Source organism: Macrobrachium nipponense, chromosome 35 (genome assembly GCF_015104395.2).
Source record: "Macrobrachium nipponense isolate FS-2020 chromosome 35, ASM1510439v2, whole genome shotgun sequence".
Lineage (NCBI taxonomy): Eukaryota > Metazoa > Arthropoda > Malacostraca > Decapoda > Palaemonidae > Macrobrachium > Macrobrachium nipponense.
Genome location: NC_061096.1, coordinates 34,119,980 through 34,144,996, shown reverse-complemented (window position 1 = coordinate 34,144,996; position 25,017 = coordinate 34,119,980). Strand labels below are relative to the sequence as shown.

At 35.6% G+C, this 25,017-nt stretch overlaps 1 protein-coding gene across 8 annotated transcripts in view; it reads left to right on the top strand.

Annotated features, from left to right (window-relative positions):
• The window catches only part of LOC135208575 (WD repeat-containing protein 7-like), a 263,777-nt gene that overhangs the window by 104,079 nt on the left and 134,681 nt on the right, over window positions 1-25,017 (top strand). For 6 of the 8 annotated variants that reach the window (XM_064240911.1, XM_064240914.1, XM_064240912.1 and 3 more), the window contains one exon: window positions 11,789-11,893. The exons of the other annotated variants lie outside the window; for them this stretch is intronic. In XM_064240911.1, coding sequence (XP_064096981.1) covers window positions 11,789-11,893 — 105 coding nt within the window. The remainder of the gene's footprint in view (window positions 1-11,788; window positions 11,894-25,017) is intronic. 8 annotated transcript variants of the gene reach the window in all.

Genomic DNA, 25,017 nt, shown 5'->3' with positions numbered 1-25,017 from the left:
AATTCATGTATATTGTGATATATTTATGCATTAAACCTACCAAATCCATTAGAATATGGATTTGCTCCAACACAAATGCTTGTTCGTATAGAATGTAAAGTAATGCCAAGTGTTGAACAATTATCAACAGCAAATGTCAAATTTTGAAGCTGATCGGTCAAAGAGTTCTGTGTGAACGCTTATCATTTGAAAGAAACCCAGTTATAAAATGTAAAAAAAGCTGTAATTTAATAAATGCAGCCTGAGCTTTATCTTTAATAAAGACAAATTTGTTGGGCCATCCCTGTGAGAGCTAAATAAAGTAGCTTAGTGATCTGCTTAATCTACTTGATACATTATAATAATTTCCACTTCTTTCTTCCATAAATATGATTCTTTTTACAACAGAATAGATTAGCTCTCGCCAGAAGTTATCTCTATCCAATACTTTTTAGTAATGTCACTGAATATGAATAGTAATCTATATTTAGCAGTACCAAATAGATAAGTTAATGTGTATATTTGTTTCTAAATTTTTCAATTTTTCAGCTGGAACAAATGGTTCAGGAGTCTGTGTATTCAAATGAAAGACACTTGGATGATTTATGCTATTGTTAAAGTTATATATTTTTTCTAAAAGGAAGTCTTATATGTTTGGGCTGTGTGAATACGTATAGTAATACAAAGAAACTTAACCATTAAACACCGATTGGACGTATTAAACATCGACGAAAATTGTCTGTTGGGTGCCGAATTGATGTACGAAACGTCAACGCAAAAAATATTTTTTTTAAATTCGCGGAAAAATAGTTATAGGCCTACTTGGCGAAAACTTTTGAATCACGCACCTTGAGGGATGCTGGGAGTTCATGGATCAAGCTGTTGTTTTGTTTACAATCTTTACCTAGGCGTGCAAACGCGAATTTCTTTCTTCTCGCAATAAAAAGCATCAGCGACACATCTCAGAAATTATTTTGTCACTTTGACATAATTTTTGCACGATTTTATATTAGCCGTTATATAGAGTTTTATATATGAAAATGTGCACAATTTCATGTAGATTACAACAATAAACAACCCATGGTTGTAGCTTGTATCAGTTTTGAAATATTTTCATATAAATAATGATAATTGCCAAAATTTCAACCTTCGGTCAACTTTGACTCGACCGAAATGGTCGAAAAACGCAATTGTAAGCTAAAACTCTTACATTCTAGTAATATTCAATCATTTTCCTTTATTTTGCAACAAATTGGAAGTCTAGCACAATATTTTGATTTTGGTGAATTTATGAAAAAAAAAAACTTTCCTTACGTCTGCATGGTAACTCTTCCGAAAAAATCAGAAATTTGTTCGTCCGATTTCGTAATGTTTGCACTGTTTTATATTAGTTGTTACATAAAGTTTTATATATCAAAATGTGCACAATATGTAGAATACAACTAAAAACATCCCATGGTTGTAGCTTTTATCAGTTTTGAAATATTTTCATATAAATAATGGTGTGTCAAAATTTCAACATTCGGTCAATTTTGACTCGACCGAAATGGTAAAAAAACGCAATTGTAAGCTAAAAATATTACATTTTAGTAATATTCAATCATTTACCTCTATTTTGCAACAAATTGGAAGTATCTAGCACAATATTTCGATTTATGGTGAATTTATGGAAAAAACTTTTTCCTTACGGCCGCCCAGTAACTTTTGAAAAAACTTCTGAAAAAATCAGAAATTTTTTCGTCCGATTGTCGTAATTTTTGCACCATTTTATGTTTGCCATTACATAAAGTTTTATATATGAAAATGTGCACAATTTCATGTAGAATACAACAAAAAACAACCTATAACGATAAATAGAAAAAATTCAACTTTCAGTCAACTTTAAATCGACCGAAATGGTCGAAAACTGCAATTGTAAGCTACAACACTTACAGTCTAGTAATATTCAATCAATTACCTTCAGTTTTCAACAAACGGGAAGTCTCTAGCACAATATTTTGATTTATGGTGAATTTTTGAAAACAATTTTTATTTTATGTCCGCGCGTTACGAATTCATGCATCATATTGTGATGATATTTTCTCTGTGTTGTTTTGATTGTTTTACAATTTGTTATATTCCAAAATCATTGCAATTTAGTGTTCAATACAATGAAAAAATAATTAACTCATTAGCTTTAACTGTTTTGCTCACAGCGTGATTTGTATACAATTATATATGAAATTTTTTCCGCGCTGTCTTATATTCCAATATTTATATATGATAATGATATTTTTTTTCATTTCTGATGGTCGCATACTAAACTTCAGGCAATGACAAAAAAAGGAGCCAAAAATGGACTTTTAATCTTGAAAATTAAGTGTGCTGTGATTTTTTGAAAAAAGCTTTTTTCCACTTCGGCGTTCACTTGCAAACGCCGCCGGCATACAGGAGACACTTTTGGAAATACCGGCTCGGCGTTTATGGGTTAAGCTGTAAAGTAGTGAGAAATTAGAACATTTTTGGTTTCTAGGGAACATTCAGATAGTCTAGACAAACAGCTAGGAGGTACAGACTAATATAGCTCAATCACTTTGCATGCTGCATGCTCAGCTTTGTTACTTTTCTTTGTCCAATTTTTTAATCTGATGCAAATTATAGAAATCATGTTACAGTATTATTATTCCCATTAAAAGGTGGTCTTTGTTACGTAAATGTCAAATTTTGTGTTTTCAAATTGTTCATGTCAGGAAACTCAGTAATGATCTGTTTGCTCAGAAAAGTAGAGTAATGGGGGAGATTAGAAATGAAATTACATTACTATCATGTACATATCTTCTTTGTTATTACGAGTGTTTAATTCAATTGACATAGTTTACAGTTGTATATTTATCCTTGTGTACACTAATTTTTATTAAATTAAACTTTTCTTCTAAAAGTTATTGACTTTGAAAGAAAGGAACCTGGAATGTTTGAGCATAACCAAATTCAATTGACATAGTTTACATTTATATATTTATTCTTGTGTACGCTAATTATTATTAAATTAAACTTTTCTTCTAAAAGTTAATGACTTTGAAAGAAAGGATCCTAGAATGTGTGAGCATAACCAAATCCAACCTAGCCTTTAATAGAAAGAGTTATTTAAGTTCGCTCAAGGTTAACCTGTACATATACAGATGACCCTTAATATTTAAAGGGTGATTAGATTTTTTTATCCTTATGTTCAATAAAGTTTTGTAATTTACTAATGAAGGAATCCTTACATACTTGTTTAGAGCAAACCCAATAAAAAGGTAATCTTACTCTGAGTGGATTCATCCTCCACATGTTGAATTAGCAGTAATTGTGATCAAATTATTGAAATTCCCTCCCCCCCACACACATACACACTGCACATTGTGAGAAATGTGCATCCAGTATTCTTGATTTTCATTTTGCTTTGTCCCTCTAATTATATTTAGAAAATATATGTTGTTATTAGGTCTCGTGACTATTATTCATAACTTTCATTATCATAATTGTTAATCAATACATTTTTATGAAATTCCCATCCCTTTCAGGCAATATGTACTGTTTATAGTGTGTATTGTGTGATCTACTGTAGATGATACCAAAGTTTCTTTGCAGTGTCCCTTTTTGCTCACTGTCTTTTACTGTTAATCTCTTTTGACCTTGCTGTTCAGGTGGTATTGAATTAGATATTAGTGAAAGCATTTTTATTTTCATTTTCTCCTTTTCTGTTGTGATTAAATGAGAATATTTATTAAAGCACTTGTTATTATAGACCAATTATCATAACCTTTGATGTGTGGGATGCATCCAGGTGCACCAGTTAGTGAGATTACAAGGAACTTTGCATACCTAACCAACTTTGATTGGTCCATGATGCCATGCTTATGCTGTACACCTTGCAGCTGTCAAAACATGCTACCATTTGACAGAAACTTTTGTGTTGTGACTTTCATCTTTAATGCATTGGTGTCTTATGTATTTTCATCTCTCATCATTTTTGTAAAGTGATCCCGAGTGTTTTGTACCTTATTGTCTATTCTTGCTTTGGAATTTACCCCATCCTTAGAAGCTTCATTCACCTCAGTGTCCACTTCTACCTCAGTTATCTTGGTAACCCTTTCATCAGCACCAATTACCTTGCCTGCCCTTGTTCCAGTGCTTCCTCCATTCTCAGACTTGTAGTCTTTGCCTACTCTTGAGATTCCACCACTGATTGGGCTTCTTCCTGATGCTCCTGGGAAGGGTTGGGTCTGGTGTTCCATCCACTGCAAGCAAATACTTTACCTTTTCAGCCTATTATCCTACCCCTGGCCCATCTGTGTTTGGTGACCCATCTCATTTGCCTGGTACTCCTTGGACAACTGATAGAGTGAAATTTGATTACACTAGTTTGTGATATCTTTAACATTAAGCATCCAGCTATGCCTATGCAATTGGATTTTGTGACTGCTCCATATATGACTTTTGAGCTTCTGCTGGCAGTGTTTCTGGACTGTATTCATGAGGGCATCATGCTAAATGGGCTGGCCATGGTTCCAGTAGAGGCTAAGACAGGCCCATAAACTTGGGCTGTCATTTCCATCTTGAAGATCAACATATCAGAAGATTCTATGCTTAGGATCAAGGCTCATAAAGTTCTATCCTTCTCATCTTTCCCAGCCTTTAATTATTATCTGGAGCTCTTTGCCATTCTCAGAATGGGCACCTGGTGTTGTTAGAGCACTTGGTAAGTTTGGTCTTTCATGATGTTGCCCATAAAACTGTTGGTGTACTCACTGCTGTTGGTCATGTACATTTTGTGGGAAGGGGGTTAGATCATTTGCATCATTCAACCTCATCCTCTATATAATTCGTCATTTGTTTATCTTGTATACTGAAAATATGTTTCTTGGAGTACCATTCCTTACCCCTGGTTGAGTATACTCTCTTGGATTCATCGTCCATAAGATCCTTTACTTATGGGAATGCCCATTATTCAGGAACTTCGACTGATGTCATGCAGTGATTGATTGGTTTGCAATAAACTGTTTTCACTATAAAACAAGTTATTATAAAAACTCATTATTCATAACTTTTACTGTCCTCCTCTCTTCTCCTCCCCCTCTTCAGACAACAGAAGAATGAATAAACTTGATGTCATGGACCAGGTAGAGTTTGCCAAGCATATGCCAGCTCTTTCTTAGCATCATTTTGGATTGATGCCCCTGGATGTATTCTACTCAGTCAAGATTATGATTAATGGGTTTGTATAAATGGTTAGCAGTTGACATATGAAAAGGATGAAAATTTTGTGCAAAATATCCATGCAAATGACAGCTGTTGATAAGGAAATGGTTGAATATTGTACCTGGGCTAAATTGTGCATGTGTCATTTTTGAGTTTTTACTTTACTTAAGATTGTTTCTTCTATGTTAGTTGTACACTGAAGCTTTGCTGTTCCGTGTGTGTGTAAACAATTTAGGATTACCTGGTGGCTATCTGTGAATAAGGTACTTCAGTTTTATTGGACTTTATAGGAGTATGAAGTAAGTCTTGAGATTTTTTATTTTATTTTTTAATACTATGTGATATGCATAGAACAACTTCCATTATTTAATTGGGAGTACTGTTTTTATCTGGGACATATTAGGATGTATGAGCAAGTATTTGTATGTAGCATGTCTAAGGCATTTGAAGTAAGTTGCATTGTCAGCCTTTTAAATTCTTCACATATATTCTCTTTTAAGACTAGAGAGTTTTGAGCAGGTAAGTTTTACTTCTTTAGTTAGTCACTAATGTCTGTTGTGACAAGAGGATTGCTAAGGTATGGTTAGTTCTGCAACATTTCTTTTAGAAACATGAATTAAACATATAAGGGAATATGTACAATAATTCTCATGAGGAACTGTACAGGTGTATTTTTAACCTGCCTTTAGAAACATGGTGATCTTCAATTTTTTTTTTATTTTCCTCACCCCACACATTTCTGTTTTTTTCATTCTAATTTACAGATAATAAAAGTAATGATTTTTCTTTTGGTGATTTGGAATGTATTACACTGATGAGAGAGTCCTTGTGATTCTTGTAAGTACTGAAGGTTATAGGTTTATCAGCTACAAGTCGATGGTTCAGATACTGACTTTTATACTGCACAACTGGAGCACATCTGTTACTTTCATATGCACTGCATTTACATACAGTATATTATATCCTATACTGCATTGCACTATTAAGTTGCAAATTATTAGGACATTAATAATGTTCTTGACCTGTTTCTATTTACAAAGTGTATTTTTGTGTTGACCTTTATGTATTTGCATCAATTTTAACTTTAAATTCTGTCAAGACCATTGTTTAGATACTCTTTACATTTTATATTTGAAAGCCCAAGAAAACTCAAAGCATGAATATAAGATGGTAGCTGTTTACAAACTGTTTTACAGTCATGGCTATAAAGAGTATCCACCCATAAGAGCTCCTAATGATAATGATCCATTTGCACTCTTTAGATGACACTAGTGCACTTAATTTGATTTTGCATGTACTAGTACTTGGGAGTGGTTTATGTCACAGTCTTATTGTAGTTACCGTATTGAATAAAAAAGTAGTTAGTGGTTGTTCCTGTCTTTTGGGCTTTCAAATTCTAAGTAATTCCTGGAGGTTGAAGAGAGCTAGCTATTTATCATTTTTAAAAATGATGCGATTGTCCACGTCTAAAAAAGTAAATCTTCCTTCTCTCCTTTGGCTTATGTTAAGGTTATCATATATTTTGTTTTGTTTTACTACTATGATATTTTTTTTTATGTGAGATGTATAAATTCTTCATTTGGAAAGAGTGCAGATTGATGATTTGTGATATTTGGTAACAGGTTAAAGGAGCTTACAATTTTGTAAATTTGGTTGTCTTGTAATAGGAGACATATTTTTCCTCTTTAGAAAATAATAGTGTTTTGTGAAAAAAAGGACAAGGGAGTATTCTGTTAATTCTTTATTATTTATGAACTCTCTTTCAAAGTTTTTTTTATGAAGTCAAGAGTATGGTTAGGCTACTTTTTAATTTTACATAATTGTTTAATATAGAGAGTAGGTGGTATTTTAGTAATTGTGAAGAATGATGAACATCTAAGATGGAAAATTAAGTACAAATACAGTATTTGTGGAAGTTTTAGGATAAAATGATCTCAGTTGTTACGTGAAACTTTCTTTATTGTTGTATTGAAGAGTGGATGTGAAGTCCTGTAATGAACAAATGTTATTTTACAAAGTGAAAGAAAGGTCAGCCATGAAAAGGATGTGCATATCAGTATTCAGAATTTCTGTGGTGTCAATGTATTGTCTCAGTGAAGCAAAAGATTCTGTTCTCTCTCATATCATTGTTAGATGGGCCAGGAGGGATACATGAGTCTGGTTGTAGAAGCATGTTTGGAAGTCACTAGGGAAAGATGGTGATCCTGGATTTTTATTTCAACTAATGCTTATGTTTGAGGAGCCTTTGAAGTCATTCTTACTCTTTAATTATTGATGGTCTAGTTACTTGTGTGATTTCTGTGTAGATACTAATGGGCTTATGTATTAATACAACAGGAATTCTACTACTCTATATTGGGAATGAAGTGTAATTGATTTCATGTGGGAATTGTCTCACTTTTCAAATGTTTATTTCTGGGGAATGGTAATTAATGATAAAACCTATTTTCATGCTTGGACAATGCTCTTTAAAAGCAGAGAGATTTCTTAACTGAATTAAGCTAGTTTTGAAAAGATGCCATAGAAATAATTATGTACTGCAATTAAAGTTTCTGGAGTTTTCTCAACTTCAATTTTTAATATAAAAAACTCCACACATTGTATTATTGTACAATAAACTGATTACTGTTGCTTAATTAGAAAGGAGCTTCAATCTCTTTACTTTATGTGTGAAATATTCAACAGTAATAATCTGTTCTTCATCATTCTGTGCTTTTTAGAAAAGATGTTTCCTTAGCATGTAAATAAAACAGTTAGTTTGAATGTGCTTGTACTAATCAATGCTGTGCCATTTAGTTATTACCAGTAATAGTAAATGAATGTTTTTAGAAGATAATAAAGTGTCAGTACTGTATTTCATGAAAATGCATGCAGATATTTGTATAATTGCAGACAGTATTTACACATACTGTTAGTGTATACTATATGTATATCCATAGATAACAGTACCGGTATTTTGGTAGATATCTTAAATTTACATGTGTGGTATCCTGAGTATTAGTTATTAACTAAAACAGACTTCATTAGGCCCAGTTCTCTTGTATAAACTGTGGTATAAGAGGTTTTAGATGATTGGTTAAAATTTTTTAAAAACTATTAAAGTTAATATCATTGGTTAGTTTTTAAAACTTTTATATGGATGAATTTTACCTGTAAAGCCAAATAACAAACTATGAGAATTTAAAAGGAGTGAGACTTGATTTTTTATGTTTTCTGATGCTGTTTTGTGTGAGTAATGAATGAAAAGGGGAGATCTTTTGGGAAGTAGAGAAATAGCTTACAGTATGAAAACTGATACTGGAGGCTGGAATATTTGCAGACTGTAGGATGCATACATGAATTTGGAATGGGGAAGAAATTTACAAAATGTTTGCAATACAATACATATAATTGAAACAAAGTCAGTTTAATTTAATGCTGGGAGAGAAAATGATTGGTTATACATGGCTAGAGATGATTTTATGAAAAAGTTTATACGTATAAGGCCTGTAGTGTAAAAGCATGAAATGTGACCCTGAATGGATAAAACAACTGTTATACATATAGTATTTAGATCTGCACCAAAAGGCTAATTATCCTGCTAGATTTGACCTTAGAGCTAGGAAGCATCAGTTGTCATCCAGATACGTATATGAATGTACACTTTTGGTGTTGTCAGTGCAGGAAGCACTAAATGCCAATCTATTTCCTTTTTTTATAGGTAGATTGTCATCTGGAAGGATATACATATTTGCACTTTTTATATTAACCCTCTTATGCCGACTGGACGTATTTTACGTCGACATTTTTTGTCTCCCGTGTGCCGAATGGACGTATTTACGTCGACTTACAAAAGTTTTTTTTTAAATTCGCGGAAAAATACTTATAGGCCTACCAGCCTAAAACTTTTGAATCACGCGCCTTGGGGGATGCTGGGAGTTCACGGATCAAGGTGTTGTTTTGTTTAAAATCGTTACGCAGGCGCGCAAGCGCGAATTTCTTTTTTGCCGCACTGAAAAGTATCTGTGACGCATCTCGGAAATTATTCCGTCACTTTGACATAATTTTTGTACCATTGTAAATTAGCTGTTAGATGAAGTATTATATATGAAAATGTGCGCATTTTTATGTAGAATACTACAATAAAATACTCATGATTGTAGCTTTTATCAATTTTGAGATATTTTCATATAAACAACGATAATTGCAAAAATTTCAACCTTCGGTCAACTTTGACTCTACCGAAATGGTCGAAAAACGCAATTTTAAGCTAAAACTCTTATATTTTAGTAATATTCAATCATTTACCTTAATTTTGCAACTAATTGGAAGTCTCTAGCACAATATTTCTATTTATGGTAAATTTATGAAAAAACTTTTTCCTTACGTCCGCGCGGTAACTCTTCCGAAAAAAATCATACATGCGATTGTGGTAATGTTTGCACCATTTTAAAATTAGCCGTTATATAAAGTTTTATATATGGAAATGTGCAGAATTTCATGCACAATACAACTACAAACAACCCATGGTTGTAGCTTTTATCAGTTTTGAGATATTTTCATATAAATAACGATAATTGCCAAAATTTCAACCTTCGGTCAACTTTGACTCTACCGAAATGGTCAAAAAACGCAATTGTAAGCTAAAACGCTTATATTCTAGTAATATTCAAGCATTTACCTTCATTTTGCAACAAATTGGAAGTCTCTAGCACAATATTTCGATTTATGGTGAATTTATGAAAAAAATAACATTTTCTTTACATCCGCGAGGTAACTTCCGAAAAAATCATACGTGCGATTGTGGTAATGTTTGCACCATTTTAAATTAGCTGTTACATAAAGTTTTATATATGAAAATTTGCGCAATTTTATGTAGAATACAACTAAAAATAATTGAAAGTTGTAGCTTTTCTCATTTTTGAAATATTTGCATATAAATCATGATAAATAGAAAAAAAACCACGTTCGGTCAACTTTGACTCTACCGAAATGGTCTAAAAACGCAATTGTAAGCTAAAACTCTTACAGTCTAGTAATATTCAGTCATTTATCTTCATCTTGAAACAAATTCAAAATCTCTAGCAAAATATTTAGATTTATGGTGAATTTAAAAAAAAATCTTTCCTTCCCTCCGTGCGCGGATTCTCCGCCACAAATCTCCGAAATGCGTACTTCCCATTCTCGGAATATTTGCTCCGTTTCATATTAGGCATTTCATAGAGTTTTATATATGAAAATGTGTGCAATTTCATGTAGAATAAAACAAAAAATATTTGAAGGTTGTAGCTTTTCTTATTTCCGAAATAATTACATATAAAAAATATATATATAAAAAATTTGACATTCTGTCAACTTTAACTCGTCAGATATGGTCGATAACTGCAATTGTAAGCTAATACTCTTACAGTATAGTAATATTCAATCATTTGTCTTCATTTTGAAAGAAATTGGAAGTCTCTAGGACAATATTTAGATTTATGGTGAATTTTTGAAATAAATATTTGTTTACTTCTGCGCGTTACGAATTCATGCATTATTTTGTGATAATATTTTCTCTGTGTTGCTTTTATCGTTTTACAATGTATTATATACCAAAATGATTGCAATTTAGTGTACATTACAACGAAAAGAAAAGTAACTTGTTACCTTTAACCGTTTTGCACACAGCGCGATTTGAATACAATTATATATGAAATTTCGTTTTTTGCTATCATAAATCGCATTATTTATATATGATAATGATAATTTTTGTCATTTCTGATGGTTGCATACTAAACTTCAGCCAATGAAAAAAAAGGAGCCAAAAATAAACTCTTAATCTTGAAAAGTAAGCATGCTGTGATTTTTTGAAAAAAATATTTTTTCCGCTTCCGCGCTCACTCTGAAACACCTCCGGCACACGGGAGACAATTTTTTTTTTACTGCTTCGGCGTAAGAGGGTAAAAAATTAGTGAAGTTCATTCTCCAGTGGTTCCAGAAATTCTTTAGTGATCCAGACCTAGTGTATGAAATCTGAGGATAGTACAAAACCCGAGTCAAAATTTGTTGGAAAAACTCTACGAAAACCGAATCGTACAAAAACCCGGGCGTATGAAATCTGAGGTTTGACTGTATATATGAAATAGGTTAAGTGCTATGAAAATGGGCATCATACCTGAAATATGTATTGTATTATTCAGTGAATATTCGTTTCAATATGTATTTTTTATATACAGTACAGTGGTATTTGTGTGTATCAGTCATATTTTAAAAATGAACATTTCGACTATGTAGTTTCAGTAGGCTTTTCTCTTAAATTATCGCCATTATTTACTGTTTATTGGTTGTACTTTTGCGGATGACAGCCTTCAGAAAAGTAACGTATGCAGCTCTTTTGGCCAAGGTTTCACCTCTTTAGTATTACTATCCACTTGAAAAGAAAATTTAGTGTTTTGTCCCATGCAGTACTGATCACATATATAAAGAAAGGCAGTCACTTATTTAATATGTTCGTGTTTTTATTATAAAAGATTGGGTGGTATAACTAGGAAATGGCACAGCATTTAACCTTGCTCTGTCCAGTGTTCACTAATGGGGTTATGGTATTGTGTTGGTTGCACTTGAGCAGGGTTGCTGTCTCGGGTCAAGGAGTCTGCTGAGAGTGTCCAGAATCTCATACAGAACAAAGTGGAACAGTCAGGGTTTCGTCCAACCACACTCAGTTCATCAAAGGGTGAGTCTTTATTCAAGAAAAATGTGATATACTATTGTATGTTCTTCTGAGAATGATGTGTTTTTGGTAAATTGAGAATTGAGTGTTCATGTTTGATTACTTATTGTTGCATTTAGATGATAGGTTATTACAGTGACTGATAGGCTGCTTGAGAAATATATGTTTTTTTTACCATAGATTGCATAAATTCATAACACCATCAGATATGCCAGACAACCAGAAACATTTTAGAAACCGTTTGTGTATTTTTTCTTAAAAGTGAATGCATCTGAGAAGGATACCTTTCAAAGTCTTTTCAGTACTTGCATGACAAATACCGTCATTTTTCTCTATTCTATTGCCATATTTAAAAGAATGCATCAAATATAACTTTCAGGAGGTTGGTAAGTGTATCTTTTATCATTTTTGCATTAGATGAATGGTACTGAATTTTACTAATACTTTTTGGCTAGCCAGTCTTTTCACTTTTCTGTTTAAGATAAGTATCCTTGACTTACTACAAAAGTTTTGGGAGTTATACTCATGTGATATTGATGTAAAATTTTGTTACAATGCATATTTTTAAATTTAAACTTGTTTTGAGTATGCACTAGTTCTAGTGTTAAGACTGTTCTCACCACCCATTACTGATTTCAAAACAAGAACTTTGAAACAGCCATTTAGAATTCATAGCTGTGTACTAGACCATGGGAACATACATTAGAGAAAGAATACACAAGAAAACAAGGCTTCCAGGGAATTGGTTGGGATTTTAGCGCTCGTATAGATCTTTCCAAATATCTTCGTATCATGAAAATTATTCGAAAACAATTAATCAAAAACAATTATTCGAAAACATTTATTAGAAAAACAGCTATTCGAATGGAAAGTTGTTCGAAAGAAAGTTATTCGAAAGGACAATTATACGAAATGATAAGTATTCGAAATGTTGTTTGAACCTTACTCTCATAAGCAATTGTTCAAATAGGCAAATAACTGTTTGAATGTTTGTTTGAACGTTATCCGATTTTCTTAGTTCAAATGTTTGTTTGAACGTTATCCGATTTTCTTAGTGGTAATAAACGTCGTGAAGGACATCAAGCACCAAGGACTTCAATTACACCATTCCTGTGGTCTACGCCTTACTTCCAGATAAAAGGGCTGAAACTTATAGAAGATTATTTGCTCAAATTAAGTCTATAGTTCCAAATTTACAAGTTTCAACCATAACTTCAGACTTTGAACTTGCAGCTATAACTGCCGTTAAAGAAGAATTCAGCACAGCTTCTCATTATGGATGCCTTTTCCACTTAGGCCAGTGCTTGTATCGAAAGATATGTGATTGTGGTCTGAAAGTGAGATACGATACAGATTCCGAATTTGCTTTAAAAATTCGAATGCTGTTAGCCCTAGCCTTTGTCCTCATTGACAAAGTTACTGAATCATTTGAAGCTTTACTAGATTCAGATATATATCCTCAAGATGTAAATCCTATTTTAGATTATTTTGAAGATTCATGGATTGGTCGTCCTTCAAGATGTCATTGACGTAGTCCTATGTTTGAAATAAGTATGTGGTCTTGTTTTGAGAGAGTCAATACTGATTTGCCTAGGACTAACAACGCACTTGAAGGATGGCACAGAGCTTTTTTACAGCAAATGTCATCTCATCATCCAACAATATGGAAGTTCCTAGATGCTTTAAAAAGAGAGCAGGGTTTACAAGAAATTCACATTGCAAAAGTAAGAGCAGGAAACACAAATATGAAGAGTTCCAAGAAATATCGTGACTTGAATGAAAGGATAAAAAAGTTAGTGGCAACCTTTGAAGAGTACTCAGTATTAGAGTATTTGCGCACTGTAGCGTGTAACTTGCATTTATAAGTAAATCTGTTTTATCATGAATCTATTTTAATAGTTTTAATAATAACATTCATACTTAAAAGATTTCATCCTTTTTGGTATTTTTACACATTTGTTTAAATAAAGAATTTTACATTTCGAATAATTACCATTTCGTATAATTGTCCTTTCGAATAACTTTCTTTCGAACAATTTTCCATTCGAATCATTGTTTTTCGAATAACTGTTTTCGAATAATTGTTTTCGATTAATTGTTTTCAAACAATGTTCACATAATCTTTCCTTAATTTTTGGAAATACATTTTTTTATCAGAAGGCACATTGTTGAAAGTGATGCTAAAGTAAATATTAATAGTCAGACCCATTTGACTTAAAGAACTGTTTTGGGGAAATGTGGGTCATGGGTGACTATAGAAAGGGAATATTATTATATTTTGAGAAGCATTGTTTTGGCTTCTTAACATAACCTGTAACTTCAGTTGATATAACTCTTGAGACCACTCTGATAGTCATAAATCTTTACTTAGCATTGATAGACCCTTTACGGCAAGGGGCTGATCAGGTCTGCAAGCATTTTTGTAGTAACATTAAATCTCTTTAGAATTTTGTCAAAGGATGAACTTCTGGACATTCAAAACTCTAGGAAATCAGTGTTTGGATTGTAATCCAAGTCACTACAGATTGTTTTTTTTATAAACTTAATCATATCCATTCATGGGAAATTATTTTGTACATGAATTTCTGGTTGAATGTGTTTCATTGCTGCTAAAGAAAATCCCAGTATGGTTAATTCTATTAGTGCTTGTGTTTTAACCAATGAATTATTTACTCTAGCATCACCATCCAACGTAGTATAGTTGGACCAAATATAAAAAAGGGATTTTGACGAAGGAAAAATCTATTTCTGGGCAAGGACCTGTGTTGCCCAGCGAAATGCCCCTTTAGCACACATTTCTAAGATATAAATATTTCTATAATACCAGAGAAAAAAGCTAATATGGAAATGCCAGAGTATTCTGGCTCGCTCACATTATTTAAGGTGTCGGTATGGTTTCTGGGGCAAGTGAAACCACTATCAAAGGTCCTTTGCCATTTAGATTCATCCTTCTACAATATCCCTCATCTACAGAGGAGCCGATCTAAGGCCCACTACTCGCTACCGTTACGGCTAGCGCCTCTGACGTCATTTCTGCAGATAGCACCCAAGCTTGGGCCAAGACAAAAGGGGGGGTAAAAAGGAAAGGGTGGGATTTCACTGGGCGACACAGGTCCTTACCCAGAAATAGATTTTTCCTTCGTCAAAATCCCTTTTCTGGGCTCAGCCTGTGTCGCTCCGTGAAATAGTACCAGAGAAATGGCCATACAAGCTTGGAAAGAGGAAGCACACAAGTAAAAGTACGTATAGGATAATCAAAATCAATTAAGGTTAATTGCTATAATCTAAACATAAGGTTACAGAACAAGTAACAACAGAGCAATTCGAACCTTAACGCTAATCCAATATACGAAACATAACAGTTACTTAAGAGTACATAGTAAGGCTAAATGCAAATTGGGACTAGTCCCAGATACAAAGCATATGGAAATTATCACAAGTATATACAATATGTGGCATCCAAGGTACAGTACGACTACATTGACGACTGAGCTACGGCAAGAATGCTAGCGAGGCAGGTAGGAAAGAGAGATATAAAGTAAACTACTTACTACTAAATTAAGCAGTGTCAGGGGAAACTGTGTTTCCGGCTGCCACTGCTTGGAAATTTTTAAGGGCTTTCTAAGGGAACTTAAGGTAATGGCCGTTTGAATACTGTCGGAGATTTCCAGCCTGTGTACTTCTTCAGATCATCAAAATTCATGTGTTGAAAATAATTAACAGAGGTAGCTACTGCCCTAACATCATGTACCCGTGGGAAGGACTGCGGGTTGGCCTGTTTTATAAAGTATAAAATCTGTTGTCTAATTCCTTTTAAGGAAATGGTGCCTCCCTTTTCCCTAATAAACAGAGGGCCTGAAGATATCAGGGCAGTTCTACTTAGATATGCTTTTAGTGAAGTAACTGGACATAAGGATGGGTCCTGTGGAAGTGGGACAATTTTCCATGGGGCCCATCTATCCAGTGGGTCTTCATTCTTAGCTAGAAATTGGCGATCTGGAGAAAGTAACACTTCTTCTGAAGGGAGAAACTCTATATGATCTGATTCTCTAGATAGAGCCGACAGTTTGGAAATTCTGGCTCCTGAGGCCAGACTTATTAGGAATAATGTTTTCCTTAAGAGAACTATATACTAGTCACATGAGTCTTTATTAGTGTCCGAGGCCAATTTAAGGACATCATTTAAGAACCATGACACAGACTTGGGCCTCTCAGATGGTCTGAGTCTAGCGCAAGCCTTGGGGATAGATGAAAAATATGAATCTGTTAGATCTATTTTGAATCCAAACTGGAAGATCTTCCTTTAAGAGCAGACTTAGTAGCAGTAATAAGTTTTAAAAAAAAAAAAAAACTAAAAAAAAAACTAACGATAAACCTTTCTCAAATAGTGTCCTGAAAAAGGTTATGGCCAGATTCGTGGTCATGGTTTGTGCATTAGAGTCCCTCAAGAATACAGCTAGTTTTTTAACTGCTGAATCGTATTGACGCAAGGTTGATTCACGTTTATCAGATTCTAAGAACAAGATGTTCTGGGGATCGATATTAGCATCCCTTTGTGCTGCAAACTTCATGAAGTCCATAAAGTTAGGGCTTTCTGAATTCCTGAGGAAGCGAACACAGTCCGCGTTTGCACTAGTTATGATAGTTTGGGATTGGGAATGCGTTGAGGTCGGAGTCCCAATTCCAGTAGAAGTGGGAACCAATTGCTCTTGGGCCAATTGGGGGCTATTAGAGCAATGTGGCCTTTGAACGTCCTGAGTTTGTACAGGACTTTCAAGAGAAGATTCACTGGAGGAAAGAGGTAAATCTTCTTCCACACATTCCAATCTATATCCATAGCGTCTGTGGCATAAGCCAGAGGGTCCAGGTTGGGGGGCCACATAACAAGGGAGTTTGTGGTTTGACTCGGTGGTGAAGAGATCTACCTGAAGCCCCGGTACTAGTTGACAGACCCAACTGAATGACTCCTTGTCCAGGGACCACTCCGATTCCAGCGGAACTGAGCATGATAGCGCATCCGCTGCCACGTTTCTTACCCCCACTAGATGAGTGGCTGACAGGTGCCATTTGTTCCTGTCTGCTAGTGAAAATATGGCTATCATGACATGGTTCACGTGGCTCGACTTGGAGCCTCCCCTGTTGATGCAGTGTACTACCACTGCACTGTCCAGCACCAGCTTGATATGAGATTTCTTGGCTGGATGAAGCTTTTTCAGGGTGAGGAACACTGCCATAGCTTCCAGTACATTGATATGAAGCTGGCGGAATGGTAGGGACCAGGTTCCCTGTACCTTTTTATACTGTGAGTAACCGCCCCAGCTGCTTAGTGATGCATCTGTGTGGATCACTAAGGCCGGCGGAGGGAATTGTAACGGAATTGTCTGATAAATTCTTGATCTCCATCCACGGGCGGAGTCTCTTCCGTAAGATCGCCGGGATAGGTGCTGGTTTGTCCCGGGATCTCTTGTTTGCCCTTGAACGCCAAACCCGGTTTATGTCCTTTAGTCTGGCTTTCAGAAGAACGTCTGTTACTGAAGCGAATTGGACGAAACCTAAGATTCTTTCTTGGTTCCTCCAGGACGTCTGTTTGCATTTGAGAAATTGTCTGGTTGCTTTGGCTATTTCTCTCCTTTTCAACGGCGGAATTGATAGAGTGTGGGAGTTTAAGTCCCATTGAATCCCTAGCCATTGGAAGCGGGACTCCGGTGTTAGCCGGGACTTGGTTCTGTTTATCTGGAAGCCCAGATGTTCCAGAAACCGGATTACTTTGACCGTTGCTTTGCGACATGCTTCGATGCTTGTGGCCCACACGAGCCAATCGTCCAGATAAGCTACTAGCATTATTCCTTGAGACCTTAGTTCTTGAATAACTGTCTCTGCCAATTTTGTAAATACCCTGGGGGCTATGTTGAGCCCGAATGGCATTACTTTAAAGGAGTAGGCCTGCTTTCCTAGTCTGAAGCCTAGAAACGGGCGGAAGTGTCTTGCCACTGGAGCATGATAGTAGGCATCTGTAAGATCTATAGAGGTGGTGACGGCCCCACGGGGAAGTAAGGTCCGCACCTGCGAAACGGTCAGCATCCGGAACTTGTCGCAATGAATGAATAAGTTCAGACGGGACAAGTCTAGAATTATTCTTCGCTTGTTTGAGTCTTTCTTTGGCACGCTGAACAAGCGACCTTGAAATTTTAAATGCTTGACTCTTGACACTACTCCTTTTTGAAGGAGTTCTTGAGAATACTCTACCAATTCCGCTGTTGGTTCCTGATAAAAGGTGTTGGATGGAGGGGGACCTTTGAGCCAACTCCATCCTAGACCTTTGGACACAAGGCTGTGGGCCCACTTGCTGAACCTCCAACGGTGACGAAAGAGGAACAGCCTCCCTCCTACCTGGGGATTCTCACTGGTTTGAGGAAGGGCGTGCACCACGTCCTCCTCGGGAACCCTTGCCTCGGTTGGTGGCCCTTCCGCCGCCCCGTTGACAGAAGGCGCCCCTAGCTCTGCTACCCCTGCCAAACCTGCTGAAGGTTTGAAAGGACTGGTTTTCAAATACTGGGTTGTAGGCAGGGGAGACAGTGTAGGAGGCTGAAGCCTGTGCCTGTTGCGGCGATTGTGTCAGCAGCACAAACTGCTGTTGTGGCTGTGTCTTAGAGGTAGAAGGTTGCGGTACCTGAGATACCGGAACCGCCTGTACCAGAGTCTGTTGTTGAGGGGCCTGGAAGGGCTGGAACTTCCTAGGCTTCTTTTTCGACTTGGGATTCGATCCGGCAGACTCCGGTTTCCGTTTGGAGACGAGTCCCCAGCGAACCCTTAGGCTCTGGTTGAACCTGACTGCCTCGCAGTGAACGGTCAGAGCCCCATATGGATGAGGCTAAAAGCTTGTTAGGCTCGTGGCGGATTGTGGCCTCTGCCAGCACATGTTTCCTGCAATTCCGTCTAGCTATGACAAAATCATACAAGTCACATTGCATAGAATACAAAAGTGACTTGGCAATGATCTTGAATAATGGCCCTTCTCCGTAGATTAGAGCCGATACTTCTGTCATAACTAGCGAGTTGAGGGACCTGCAAAGCCTCATCCTGGCGTCATACTCAGTTTGAATGAGATTTTCTGACAGCCTAGGCAATCTCTCGCTAAATAGCGTGATGGCACAGTCTGGCTTTAGCTTACCTACAGAAAAGGTGGCCGGAAGATCTACCCAGTGATCATCAGTTCCGGGGAGCAGGAGGGAAGTTAGTTCCGTCTCCCAGAGCTGGGGCATGGGCTCGTCCTTCGTTGCTGCTTGTAAAGTCAATTCTGCCACCTTCGACGTGAACGGGATGGGCGTATCTTCGTCCACGGTGAAGATTGTGAAGGGGCTCTTGAACGCTGTAACCCTGGTATTGGTGCACTGCCACTCCTCCAGGTTACGCAACCATGCCTGCTGGGCCTGGTCCCGGGAAAGAATCACCGTTTCTTTTGGGACCTTGTCTTCCCTCCTCATAGCTGCTTCTGTGAGGCAGACATAGCCTATGAAGGGGAGCTGTAATCTTTGCGGATAGAACTCGAAGTCTTCAAACCTTCGAGTTTCGCAGCCCTCTATCGTCAGCATGCCGTCCACGAAAGGAGCATACGAAGCTACCCTCCAAGGGTTGTTCGGAGTAAAGGGAGGAAGGGTAGACAAGTCCGGCATTAGCAAGCTCTGAGCTGCCAGGCCGGACTGTGGAAATCCTGTCAATGCATTTTCTTGGAGACCTGCAATAAGGTTCTCCTGGGTAACCAGTCTGTCCGAGATAGCCCAGATAGACCGCCCTGACTCCTCTAAGGAGGATGACAACTGCACAAACATCTCCTGGAACTTGGATTGCACCAGGTTCCTGACCTTGATGCCCATCTGCTGCATAATATTCACGGAAATATTTGCAGAGAAGGTGTCAGGGTCAAAGGGGGAAGGTTCTACCTTCTCCTTAGGAGTCCTGGGTCTGGCTCCTTTTGAGGTGGATGCCTCTGGGTAGGAGGAGGAGGGCTGAGCCCTCTCCTTAGAAGACTTACGGGCAAGGCTGGTACCTGACTTCTTAGACAGGGACTTCTGCAGCGTTTTAAAGTCTCGCTTGCCTTTGACTTTAGGGATCGCCAAGGTGGACTTCGGCCTGACCGACTGAAGTCCCCCGGTGAATCCCAGGAAAGAGGTTGAAGTTGAAGGGGAAGAAGCTCTAGATGGACTCAAGGAAAGCCCTTGAGCCCCTACAGTACCTGCCTCACAAACATTCTTACCTGTGCCCATGCCTTCAACAGCCATGGGCTCGAGGTCTAGGTCCAGGGCAGCTACTTCCTGCGGACCTCCTGCGTAGCAGCCTCCTCCAGGGGCTGAGAGACTTCCTCTTGGATGGAAGCGATCAGGGGAGCTGCCACTTCGGGGTCCACGTACGACGTGCTTTTCCCGCCGGGGAAGATGGGAGTGGCCATCTCCTTGGAGAGGATGTAAGGTTGTCCCTTGGTGACATTACGGCCAAACCCACCAACCCAGGCCTTCAGGGTGGCTAGAGCAGTCTCCCGGACCGCTTGGGCGCCCTGAAAGAGAGGGTTAGCGTTAACACTTAAGACTACTTAGGTTAAACTGTAACTTAACTTAATGGACATATCAAAAAGATATAGCTGTCATTGGTACTCATTGTATTACTGTGCAGACTCCGAAACGCCACCTACCTCAGAGGAGACTTGGTCTACGAATTCGTAGCATATGAGGCAGCTCTCATGGTGCCATACCAGGGACTCATCGAGGCGGATCGCACAGGTGGAGTGGGTTCGGCAGACCTCGTGCCCACAGGGGTCTTGAAGTACAGCATTACAGCCAGACTCCATACAATGGGTGACCTGCAAGTGAAATGATACATGAGTATCACACCTAACCTTCCGGACTAGGTCCGTGGTTGTGATATGCCATGACGCCGGAGTGCTCCAGTGTTAATAAGTAACAAGGTCCAGTCTCTACCTGCTCTTTGGCCGTGTATTGTGGTGAGGCATCCGACAGGATCGGTAGAACCGCTTGAAACAGTGTGTTTCCGGCGATGCCGGAGAACAATGTAATCACTGAATCAGGATAACCACCTATTCCATACGCCGGAGCAAGGAGTAGTCCGAACAAACACCGGGTGAGGAGCAGGGGGAGACCATGAAGAAAATAAAACGGCGGAGTTTGACAACTCCGCCGTAGAGGAACTTAAAACTAGAATAAGTTGGGAGATGATCCCTGGCGGGGTTGTGGGACTCCGCCAATAAACTTAAACTAAAGGTAATGGATGTCAGTATATGTAAAATAACATGCATGCAACAAGCGTACCCTTATAGGGAGGCTGGAGCCTCCACCACAGTTCACCCACCCAAGGCGGACCTGGCTACGCCGGGGTCCTGAATCCGCTGGAGCGGGAAGGGGATGGTGACTAACGGTAGGGAAACGCAACCTGAGAGCTGAGGAGAGCCGAGCAGGGCTCCCCCCTACTCTACTGGGGAGAGCGGCAGGGAAGCTGGCCCGCTCGTCGAGAGCCCTCCAGCCACCTCCCCTGACCCCCTCAAGAGGGGGGGGGGGGGGGGAAAGGGAGGATTGCTCGGATCGGCTGCCTGAGACCGTGAGTGAGCGTGCCTCCCCCAAGGGACTGGAAGGACCGACGCGGGGTGGCTCGTACGCGGTTGCCTGGAACTCTCTTGGCCGGGTGAACATCCACGCGGTGAGAAAGGCCAGGTGATCGAAGGAGGCCTATAGGCCAACCAAAGCCGTCTCAGAGAACATGTAACATATAAAATAAACATCCTATCCTAACACGGGGGAAAAGAAGAAAAATTAGATGGTAGAGAAAGATTAATTTCCCGGCGAAGCTGGGCAGAGCCAACCGGGAAGGATGGTCAAGCCTGGCAACTCCGAGCAGCTAGCCTATATGCCGTGACAAAAAAACGCGGGACAGGCGGCCAGGGTGGCTCGAGGACAAAGGGAGAAGAACCAGGGTCCTTCGGTAAGGGTGCCTAACGAAGAGGTAACCTGACAACTAAAAGATACATGCATGCATGAAAATCTGAGCTGAAAGGTAATGTCGTAGTGTACAAGCTGAGCGCGAGCTCGGACAACATGCCCGTGTGGATAAAATAACAAAAATGTCAATAAATGCATCTCTGAAATCATAGGAAGGTACTGCTAAACAAAGAATCGAGCCCAAACGGTATAGGGGACCGAATGGGACACGAAACCAGGTAACACGAGGGAGCGAGCCGAGAATGGCGGCGCGGGGATGGTGCCGCATGGGATGCCGTCTTATAAAAACCTAAATAATTCGGTTAAACATGTCAAGGGCAGCCCCTTAATAGTGTCAACCATTAATAGCAGTACTTAACTTGGATGCAGCAAAAGCTTGATGTTCCATGATGGTGGTGAAAGAAATCCGCGAAAAACACAACACAGAGAAGAAAAAACACGTGTGGTGTGGGTCGTGCTATTGAAAGGTATGACGTTAGAGGCGCTAGCCGTAACGGTAGCGAGTGGTGGGCCTTAGATTGGCTCCTCTGTAGATGAGGGATATTGTAGAAGGATGAATCTAAATGGCAAAGGACCTTTGGTAGTGGTTTCACTCGCCCCAGAAACCATACCGACACCTTAAATAAGGTGAGCGAGCCAGAATACTCTGGCATTTCCATATTAGCGTTTTTCTCTGGTATTTAGCAATATTTATACCTTAGAAATGTGTGCTAAAGGGACATTTCACGGAGCGACACATGCTGAGCCCAGAAAGATACTAATGTTGTAGTATTTAAACACATTGCAGGGGTGTAGTTTTCATGCAAGTACTTAAAAATATAATCTAAAAATACACCACAGTAAAGAAAAAATATAGTAATCTAAAAATACATCACAGTAAAGAATTCTTTTATTTTGGGTAATGAGCACTAATAATTTTTTTCACTCAGATATATATAGATATATATATATATATATATATATGTATATATATATATATATATATATTATATATATATATATATATATATATATATACGATATTACACACATATATATATATATATATATATATATATATATATATATATATATATATATACTATACATATATACATATATATATATATACGATATATATATATATATATATACTATATATATATATATATATATATATATAGTATATATATATATATACACACATACATATACATATACATATATATATACTATATATATATATATATATATATATACGTATATAATCATATATATATATATATATATCATATATACTATATATATTATATACTATATATATAATATATAGATATACACACACGGTATAGGTATATATATATATATATATATATATATATATAGTATATATATATATATATACACATACACACACACCACACCGGAAGTTATTATATATAATATATATATAAATATATATATATATAATATATAAATATATTAATATATAATATATATATTTTTTTAAATAGTTATACATACCTACATACATATCTAATAATATAGATATATATTATATATGTGTCTATAATATCTATTAATATATAAACAAAGTTTTTAAAATTTTTTTTTTTAATATATAATAATTATATATATATCTAAAATATATATATATTATATATTATATATAGTATTTATAATTATATATAACAATTTATATATTATTATATATAATACATATATAATATATCTTATTATATATATATATATATATATATTATAAGTATTATATAACATATATTAATATATTATATAATTACATATAATATTAATATATTATATATAATAGATATAATAAGATAATATATATATAATTTATATATATATATAATAATACTATATATATAGATTAATCTAATAGATATATTTATATATATAATATATATATATATATATAATATAAATATTATTATAATAGTATATTAGGAATATATAGTATATATATATATATATTCTCTATATAATAGTATATCTAATATGCTATAATAATATATATATATAGACTATATCTACATATAATATTATTATATTATATATATAATTATCTTAATCTAATATGAATATATAATTACTATATATAATATTCTAATATTATATTATATATATAAGTTAGTAAATCTATATAATAATAATATATAATATCTATATCTAGTAATATATAATCTATTAATCTATATACTATATCTATATATATAGTAATATATATATATTATATATATCTGACTCTATTCTTAATGTATGTTCTCTATATAAGATATATACCTACTATACTATATATATATAATAATGTATATATAATATTCATTGTCCTAATATATATATATATATCTATAGTTCTTATATCTTAATATCAATCTCCATCTATAAATTATGTTATATATATCATATATCTATATTCTAATATAATATATTATTATAAAATATGTATATATACTAATATGTATATCATCTAATAAATATGCCATATATAGTAATATATATTATACATCATATATATTATATATTATATATATAATACATATATCTACATATATTATACATACATACATAACATCTATTATATATAAAATATATATACTATGCCATACCATATATACTATATATAATAATATTATAGATATATATATAAATTATATAATATATATATATCTATATATAATTATATATTCTATTTATATATATTAATAATTATATACCCCCCAATTTTTTTAATTGAAATATATATAAATATCTATATATTATTTGTTTAATCCATATATATTATATAAATATATAATATATATTATAATAATTATATATATATAATATATATAGAATCTTATAATATATTATATCAAAAATATTATATATTATTATAGATTATATATATATATATATATATAAATAATATGGTATATCCTATATAATAAATATATATATTACCATATATATTTACAATATATATATTACATAATCATAATATATATTTTCATATTAACTATATTATATATATATATGATGTATATTAATATATAGGGTGTGTATATATAGTTAATGATAATATAATAATAATAAATTATAAACTTATATATTTCTATATATAATATATATATAATAGGAATA